Source organism: Eptesicus fuscus, chromosome 17, assembly GCF_027574615.1.
Source record: "Eptesicus fuscus isolate TK198812 chromosome 17, DD_ASM_mEF_20220401, whole genome shotgun sequence".
NCBI classification, from domain to species: domain Eukaryota; kingdom Metazoa; phylum Chordata; class Mammalia; order Chiroptera; family Vespertilionidae; genus Eptesicus; species Eptesicus fuscus.
The window spans coordinates 16066953-16076260 of NC_072489.1; the positions used below are offsets into that span (position 1 = coordinate 16066953).

The 9308-nt window shown below is 41.7% G+C and overlaps 1 protein-coding gene across 3 annotated transcripts in view; it reads right to left on the reverse strand.

Moving 5' to 3' along the window:
• Nucleotides 1-8975, reverse strand: part of ADK (adenosine kinase) — a 476499-nt gene extending 467524 nt beyond the window's left edge. For all 3 annotated transcript variants that reach the window (XM_054728736.1, XM_054728737.1, XM_008145356.3), the window contains exon 1: nucleotides 8874-8975. In XM_054728736.1, the coding sequence (XP_054584711.1) occupies nucleotides 8874-8938 (65 nt within the window). In that variant the 5' untranslated portion in view covers nucleotides 8939-8975. The remainder of the gene's footprint in view (nucleotides 1-8873) is intronic.
• Between the last annotated feature and the right edge of the window lie 333 nt (nucleotides 8976-9308).

Below are 9308 nucleotides of genomic sequence, written 5' to 3' on the forward strand. Positions count from 1 at the left end.
TGTGCAGTGTGCATAGGAATTTGTTCATAGTTTTTTTTAAACTATAGTCCGGCCCTCCAACGGTCTGAGGGACAGTTAACTGGCCCCCTGTTTAAAAAGTTTGAGGTCCCCTGTTCTAGATCAACACATTTATTTAGAGCAATTGTGTGAAGCTACAAGTACAAAAATGTACAAACAAAAACATCAGGAATTAAACATCTGTGGGCAACAACTTTAAATCTGCCTTGGAAAATATTTAAAATGTATCTCAAACCCTATGTGAAACTTCAGTTTATGAGATCACTTCAGTGAAATAAGCCTTGCAAATCTTCAAGTCCAAAAGTTAAAGAGAACTTTTTACCTTAGTCAGTTACTATTATAGAGGAAGATAACCCTAATAACTCAATGACATAACCACTACAGGTACTATGATAAAGCTAGCCAAAGGAGCTCTTTGAAATAGCATCTATTTAATATCACAGAAGTGTATAATGGGACCTGTAGGAAAAATCCAGCAACTGACTCTGATGAAAAATTATTGTTCCTGCATAATAGCAAACTTTTAAAAGCTATTTAAATTTTTAATAAAGGTCCACAATCCTTTTGTTGAATTATTGGGGAAAGATGTGTTCGGGGGCTAGAATTTTATGGGATTCAGAAATTTACTGATTTTAAGAAGGTAATACACTGCACATACTGAATTTTTTGTAAACTTCCCAGGTGAGTTTCATGCTGCATGCCATTAACAGACTAATACTTCTATAGCAAAACATATACATTTGTGTCAAATACTACAAAGAGCCTTGTATCAGTTCAAGTTTTGCTACCAAATTAATTCACCTCACACTTTTTTAAAAACTTCCAGTTTTCAGAGCTTTTGGAATTTCAGACATATAAATGAAAAGATTACAACCTATAAAATCATAATACTTATTTTACAAAGTTCCAGATTTACTTAGTATCTCAGAGGTACATTCTTTAACTGTGATATTTAGCCACTCAATACTCAGCCAAATTATGTATTCAGTGCATATCAAGTTTCTCCAGTTTAAAATCAAGAGTCCTAATATATACGTTCAGTGTTGAAAAATTGGATAACACCAAAAAAAAAAGAATAAAGAAAACAAAAATAACCACAATCTTTCCATCTAGAGCAACTACTATTAAATTTTTGGTGTCTAAGTTTTCAGATTCTTTTTATAGACATTAATATAATAATTATGATTGAAATCCCTATAGTTTTAGTGTGGATTTTTTGTTTTTATCTTCCTATATACCTAAAATACCCTTTCAACATGAGGGCTTTGTTCTTTCATTACTTTTGAAAAATTCTGTCATCATCTCTTCTGATATGACCTCTCCACCATTCACACTATTTCCTCTTTTTGGAACCCACAGTTAAATTAAGTTGGAGCCTCTCAATTTACATTCACATCTCTTAATTTCTCTTTATTCCTTTGTGCTACATCTGGGTGAATTATTCAGTACTATCTTTCAATTTGCTAACTTTCCCTTCAAATATATTTGGTCTGAAGTTTGATCACCTTACCTTTTTTTTTAATTTCAGTAACTTTTTTTTTTTTACGTCGCCATTTACTTCATATCTACCTATTTTTTATTCATAACATGTTGTTTCTTAATGGCTATTACTTCTTTTATCTTTTTAAAGATATTTAAAATACTTAGTCATTTTGAAATTGCTCTAGTAATTCTGTTAGATTTTGAGTGAATTTATCTTCTGGTGTTTGTGTTTATTGTCTAAATAATGGTCTTCCTCATATGTTTGCAAGCTCAAACTTTCCCTTCCTTTTTCCTGAAGTAAGCTACCCCTCCCTCTTCCAGAGCCCGCTATCTCCAAGCTCGGTGCTGTTGTACTAGGTGACAGTGGAGATATTACAGTTCCCAACTCCGAGCCCTCTGGCAGCTCAGCCACAGTGTCACCACCTCAGGTCCACAGCTTTTTAAAGCAACAGCTGGAAGTGGAAGACTTCAGCCTTCTTTTCATTCAGCCCCAGCCCAGCTCCCAGTTTCATCCAGAATATCTAACTCCAGTTCCCCTGCACAGAGTTATTTCTACCAGCCTCTGAACCCAGAGTCTAACTGTAAATTTCCTTTCCATTTCAGTCCCTGAAGATATTTACCTGTTCTTGAGAATATCTACATCTTTTCATTTTCCTTTTGAGTTTGTAATTGCTGCTTTTGGAGCAGAGTGGGGAGACAAAAGCAGAATACACAGTACCATAATAATAATAACAGCTAACAGGAAAGTGGAAAAAGTCTCCTGAAGCATTCTGTATGAAGTCTTACTATGTGCCAATTTTATAATCATTTTCTCATGAAATCCTCTCAACAATCTTTTGAGGTAGGTACTATTATTATATCCCTTTCATAGGTGAGAAAACAGAGGCATGGGGTCAGTAAGCAAGCTTCCTAAAATTACCAGTTAATAAGAACCAAGAGTCAAACCAGATATCAGATTCCAAAGACATGCTCTAAACCACTGCTCTGCTGGTTTCCATCCTGACCAGAATGCTCTTTATAATTTTGATTCTTTTTTTTCCTACTTAACTGTGAACAGTTTGCACACAGACAGGATTTTAATTGATGAAAAGGGAAGTAAAGCCATATTCCAGGTAAAAAGGAGCATTACAGCCTCATGTTTTATTTAGCCTAGGCCAGTGATGGAGAACCTATGACACGCGTGTCAGCACTGACACACGTAGCCATTTCTGATGACACGCGGCCGCATGCCGAGGATGAAACATTTGCTGCTCCTGAGGATGAAACATTTGCGACTAGTCTTGGAGTTAGTTTTTTCCTCAAAGTGACACACTACCCGAGTTATGCTCAGTTTTTTGGCGAAGTTTACACACCAAGCTCAAAAGGTTGCCCATCACTGGCCTAGGCCTAGACCTAAAATCAGAAAAAGTTTTCTTTTTTTAAAAAAAATAATCTTACTGATTTCAGAAAGGGAGAGGGACAGACAGAAACATCTATGATGAGAGAGAATCATTGATTGGCTGCCTCCTGCATGCCCCCTATTGGGGATCGAGCCCGAAACAGGGGCATGTGCCCTTGACTGGAATCGAACCTAGGTCCCTTCAGTCTGCAGGCCGACTGAGCCAAACCAGCCAGGGCAGAAACACAGTTTCCAATGTCTCTCTTTTTCCTAGAGGCCTCCCCATTTTCCTTGGGCTCCAAGCACTTCATGCTTGCCCTTACACATCCAGGCCATCCTTGCAGGCTTTCCTCTGGCTCTCCAGCACCCACCATGATGTAGCATATAAAGCCCAGGAAAAAATCCTTTAATGGGATTAAATACAAGTCCATGGAAGTGAAATGATTAACAAGCAAGAATTTGAGAACAGCTCAATATTTGCAGATTAGAGAATTATAATCTGATTCCTTATTAATATTATCAAAAGTCATGACCTAGCCAAAACCGGTTTGGCTCAGTGGATAGAGCGTCAGCCTTCAGACTGAAAGGTCCCAGGTTCGATTCCAATCAAGGGCATGTACCTTGGCTGCGGGCACATCCCCAGTAGGGGTTGTGTAAGAGGCAGCTGATCAATGTTTCTCTCTCATAGATGTTTCTAACTCTCTATCCCTCTCTCTTCCTCTCTGTAAAAAAATCAATAAAATATAAATAAATAAAAAGTCATGACCTAGAATAATCTTTAATTGTTAATATCAGAGAAAGTTATGGTGTGGGCTCCTACGATTGAATCCTCCCTAACATCATCTTCACAGCTTACAAATATTTGCTATGATGAATAAGTAAAGCTATGCCTGAAAAAGATTAGGCAGAACTTGAGACTGGAAGTAGAGAGACTAGTTAGGAAGCCAATACAAAGTCCAAGCAAGATGAAGTCTAAACTTCAGTTGTTATGGCAGCAGAAATTGAAAAGGAAAGGCATTTATGAGACACTAGAGGCCCGGTGCATGAAAATTCATGCACTGGAGGTGGGGGGGGGGGGTAGGGTCCCTCCACCCAGCGTGTCCCTTCTCACAGTCTGGGAGCCCTCAGGAGTGGGAGGCGACCCGGTGATCAGGGGAAGGCGACGCCTCATCACACCTCTGCTGCTGCCACTGCCAGCCTCGGCTGGCCCTGGACGGCTGGGCAGCCGCCATCCAAGGCTTGCCTGTGCCTGAGGCTGGCCCTGGCAGAGGGGACTGGGGGACTTCAGAGGCAGGCGTGCGGCAGGGAGGAGGGGACTGGGTGCTGCCATCTTGTGCTGTGGGCGCCGCCATCTTTGAGGGCATGGCAGTCAATTAGCATATTCCCTCCTTATTAGATAGGATTATTAGATAGGATTACTGAAGAAGACTAACTTAGATAGTTCTGTGTGACTAGAAAATGAATCAAGTATCTAGGTTCCAAACTTTGGAGAAAGACAAGTTAGTGGTGCCATTAACAGATGCAGGAACCATGGATGAAGGTGCAGATATAGGACAACAGATTAATTTAGTTTGACATATATGACTCTGAAGTGTCAGCAAGACACTCAGAAGGAGATATTCAGCAAATAGTAAAATTGGTCTGAGAGCTAAAGGATGTTCACACATGTGAAAGCATCCAGTACAATGTCAGGTCTCCATACAACTTCTGCTACAAGTCAGACCAAGGAGCAGCTCTCTCTCATTTCTACCTCCAAACAAACTTTCCTACAAAGCCAGCCACCCTACTTCACACCTGGTTAACTCTTTGTCATCCTTCAGAATCCTCAGGTACCATTTTCCCAAACCCCACTCATTTCCACCAGGAGGATGGAACCTGGGTCTTACCTCCTATATATAGGTCCCTAATGTTTAGTGCCATGACAAAAATAGCAGTCACTTGAAATACTGATTCAAAGAACAGACTTGGCATGTGCTGAACAAGCCTTGGAAGAAACTGTATCCTCTTAGAGGTGACCGCTAAAGAAGTGAACTTGGATGAGATTTCCAAAGTAGAGAAAAGAAAACTAAGAGGACCAAAATATAGATAATATTGGTGGAACATCTTCATCTAAAGAGCAATTCCCAAAAATGTTTCTCAACTTTTCAGTCCTAAATACCTCAGCTGTAATATGGGGATCATTACTCCTACCTCACAGGTTGCTGGAATAATTAAACGAGATAGTATAAAGTACCTTGTATACTGTCTGGCATTCAATTAATGTTCCCATTTGTTCCCCAAACCCAATGTGAAATCATGTTAGAATGCTTATTTCTTTGCAACTTCAGTAGCTGCTACAACCTGAAAAGCAACCCAGCTTAGAAAAATAAAGGCTACACTTGTCAGACTTTCTCCCTAGGTCCGTAGTCGGCAAACTGCGGCTCGCAAGCCCCATGCGGCTCTTTGGCCCCTTGAGTGTGGCTCTTCCACAAAATAACGCGGTCTGGGAAAGTCTATTTTGAACAAGTGGCGTTAGAAGAAGTTTAAGTTTAAAAAATTTGGCTCTCAAAAGAAATTACAATCGTTGTACTGTTGACATGTGGCTCTGTTGACTAATGAGTTTGCCAACCACTGCCCTAGGGCAAAGTTTTTTTCTATTTCAACACTATTGTCAATTTGGGCTGGATAATTCTTTGTTATAGGGAGCTTTCTGTGCACTATAGGGTGTTTAACAGCATCCTGGAACTCCACTCACTAGGTGCCAGTAGCATCTCCCATCAAAAATGACTCCATACGTTGTCAAATGTCCTCTGGTTGAAAATCCCTATTCCAGAACTAACTGAAATTTTCACAAAAGCCTAAATCCTTTTTCCCTGATCTCTACAAATATATCTCATAAATTTATTTGTTCCCCAATGACTGATCTACACATTAAACTATGCTTAAACTTTATAAATCATTCTCCTTAAAAGTCCACCGAAACTGGTAGCTAGCCCCTGAACTGTCAAACAAGTCATCATAGATAATGCATGCAGCCTAGTCACTCAATGCTTTATCACACTTTGACACTTAAAGCCAAACTAATATAATGAAAGTAGGAGCAGCCGATCCCAAAAGGTCTTCATACAAAATTAAGAGATTTGTCCCAATACTCAAGTGTCTAATATTTTAACTTCAAGTCTACAGGTGGCACTAAGTAAATAGTGTATAAAATGAGCTTTAGTTGCCTAAGGACTTTTACAAATTTGAAATAGACACTAATGACATAAAAATATTATATATATTTAAGAATTATTTTGTATCATATGCCCACCTATTTCAACAACATAAAAAGTTATGTTCGCTAACAACAACAAAAAGGAGCAAAAATAATAGAAAAACAAAAACTGAATTAACAACTTAGGGTTTTGGGATAAATTGCTTTAAGTTAATAAGTATAGCATGGTAACAGAGTACAGATTTGGAATCAGACTACCGGGATTAAAATCCCAACCCCATCACTTATTAGATAGATGACTTGATAAATTACTTAACTTCTCTATGCTTGCTTCCTTCTCGGTAAAATGGGAATAATTACGGTTATCTACCTTGTAGTGTTGTTTCAGACTGAATGAGTAAAAATAGGTAAAATGCTGAAACAGTGCCTACCACAAGCATACTTAAGTATTAAACATTGTTTATCATTAGTTTTAATGATGCATAAGCACCTTGGGTGGCTCATAAAAGTAGGTACAGTAGAGTCAAACTACAATAAACTTGCACCCACATGCTCTGAGTTCATATTTCAGTTCCTTAACTATTTCATTTGGCATCAATTTCCTCATCTTTAAAATAGGAAAGCACTTTGAAAATGATGCACATACGGGAAAATCTAAGGGCAGTATGTTTAGTAGGATAGTAGAGAAAAGTTGCATCTGACTTCCACTTTGGAAAAAGGAAACTTTGTGGAGGAGGTGCCTTTTAAGACAATACTCTAGTAATGGACCACATAGGGAAAGCACATGCCTTGAATCAAGGTAGGTCTGATTCAAAAGGCCTTGCTTTCTTTACTCCAGAGACTTTCAATCTTTCTTTCATCTCAGGGCATTACTATAAACTAATTACTAAAATTCTGCAGCACACCAAAAAAAAAGAAAAAAAAAAAAAGAGGTATAAATTTGATTCATTCACATCCAGATGGCTATTGTTGTGTTGGCTGTTGTCATTTTTTAATTTGACAATGTTAGGCGCGGACGAAAGGGGCCACATGCTGACCTGACAAGCTCAGGGGAGGCCTGCATGGCAGTCTTGCAAACTCAGAGACCTAAAGAAACCACAAAGGATGGTCTGAAATTAAACTTTAACTAAAAGCAGTTATGGTGGGCAGTTACACCTTAGGCCGGTATCTTCACTGACAAGGTCAACCTTTACCTTAACTGAGCCTGTCTTTTTTGCATCTATAACACACCCTTGAAATGTCTGGGTAACTGGTAACTTCCCTTTTTCTGGAGCCACTGGGGCACAACCAAATGTGCTGGGCGCCCGGACAGACACCACAAATTCCTTCATTATCATGTTGATTGTTCCTGCACCCACCTAAGTATGTGTCCATCATTTTACTTTTTGTCCAATCCCAGGGGGTTCCCCACCCCCCCCCCCCACACACACACACACACCCCACCCCATCCCCTTGCTTTATCCCACCTCCTTAATCTGTCACCTATGAATTTTCATGTAACCCACCTATGTCCCTCCTTTGATTGCAATGTATAAATACAAATGTGACCACCCATTCTCCGGAGCATTATCTCAATTCGTTGAGGTTCTGCTTCCCAGCATATGTCGACAGTTTGGCTCAAATAAACTCACAAAAATTCTTTACAGGTTTCAATTTTTTTTTTAACCTTAACATAGGGAAAAGAGATCAGAGCCCCTGAATAAATAGTCAGGTATTGCATGTTTTAAATTCTTGCAGCACACCAGTTGAAAAACGCTGCTTTACGCTGTAGTTTGAAAGCTTAAAAAAGAATATCCTGATTTTTTTTTTTAACTTTCTTTTCTTCATACAAGGTAGGGACTAACCCTTTAAAGGTAGTAGAAAGACATTAAAGGCACTGGCAGCGATTTGGGCCAGTACGCGACCTTTTTTCAATTACGAATGATCCGTTCTTTTAGAAGTAAATGATGTTGGAAGAAATGAGATTTGTCTTGTATAATGAGGAGTGTCCCAATAGTTTTACGTCAATTTGATATGCTTGTTTTTAGTTAGTAAAATCACTACCTTCCAATGAACATTTCAAAATCATCAAGGACTGTGCACACTGCACTTTATACGAAGGAATATTTAACAAACAATTTTTTATAAGTAAAAGTTGCAACATCAATCACGTGTGAAGCAGGTGTTAGGCCCAGTACTGTCCTCACTGACGCTAACAAATGCAAAGAAAAGAAAGAAGGAAAACCAGCCTTTCCTATCCGTTCACCTCATTGCCGCTCGGACCCCCAACCCTCACCCCGCAACCAAGCCTCGGAGGCTGGGTCTGGGTCCCTGGACCCAGTCTTGTCTGCAAAAGTGCCAGCATCCCGAGTGTGTAAGAAAAGGAAAGTCTCCCTTTTACGAAAAATCCCCAACAATTCTGGCTTTGCCCCAAGGCAGAGCACTCGCTGGGACTCCTCCACGTCACACCCCGGGAAAGAGGAGGTGGCGGCAGGTGACTTTGCTCCGGTCCGGTTCGCTCCTCCGGACTCTCGGCAGCCCAGCCGGGAGGACTCCCACGTGGCGCCCGCAGCCTGCCCGGCCCCCCTGCCGGCGCTCTGATTGGCCGAGGGCGGCTGGAGCCGCTCCCAGACAGGAGGCGACTCCGCCAAACGGGGCGGGCACTCGGAGAGAGGTCGCGGCCATGCGGGCTGCACCCCAAGAGCGGCATCTACACGTTGGCCCCATGCCGGCAGCCAGGCCACTACCCAGTGCCACCACCCGTAGGCCCCGGTTTGAGGCCGGCGCCGTCACCCTCCGCCCTACGCAAGGAGCGCTCACCTCAGCGCTAGCGGCGCCTCCACCTTCAGCTTTTTGGGCTTCGGCTCCCCCTCTGCCGCGGCCATCTTCGCGCTCCCACCCCACTTAGGATCCAGCGTGCGCCCCACCCCTTCGGCGCTCTAGTGCCTCCCCCGCCTCGTAGCACCGCCTCCGTTTTTACAAACCCCTCCTTCTCGACTCCTCCCAGTTCCCGCCTCTCCCAGCCGCAATCATTGGCCCTACCCCTCAGCTCCACCCATTGGCTAACACCGCCCCTTCCTGGCCCCGCCCCTTATCGTAGGGGGCCAATCCGCCCCGCCCCTGACCCCCCCCCGCAGATTGTGTTAGGTTGCGGGTGAGCGCCTGAGTCCAGGAACGCGAAACCCCCTCATTCTTCTGAATTCTCGGGGATCTAAAATATTTGAACCCTAAAACTCAAAAGATATATTTCTCCTC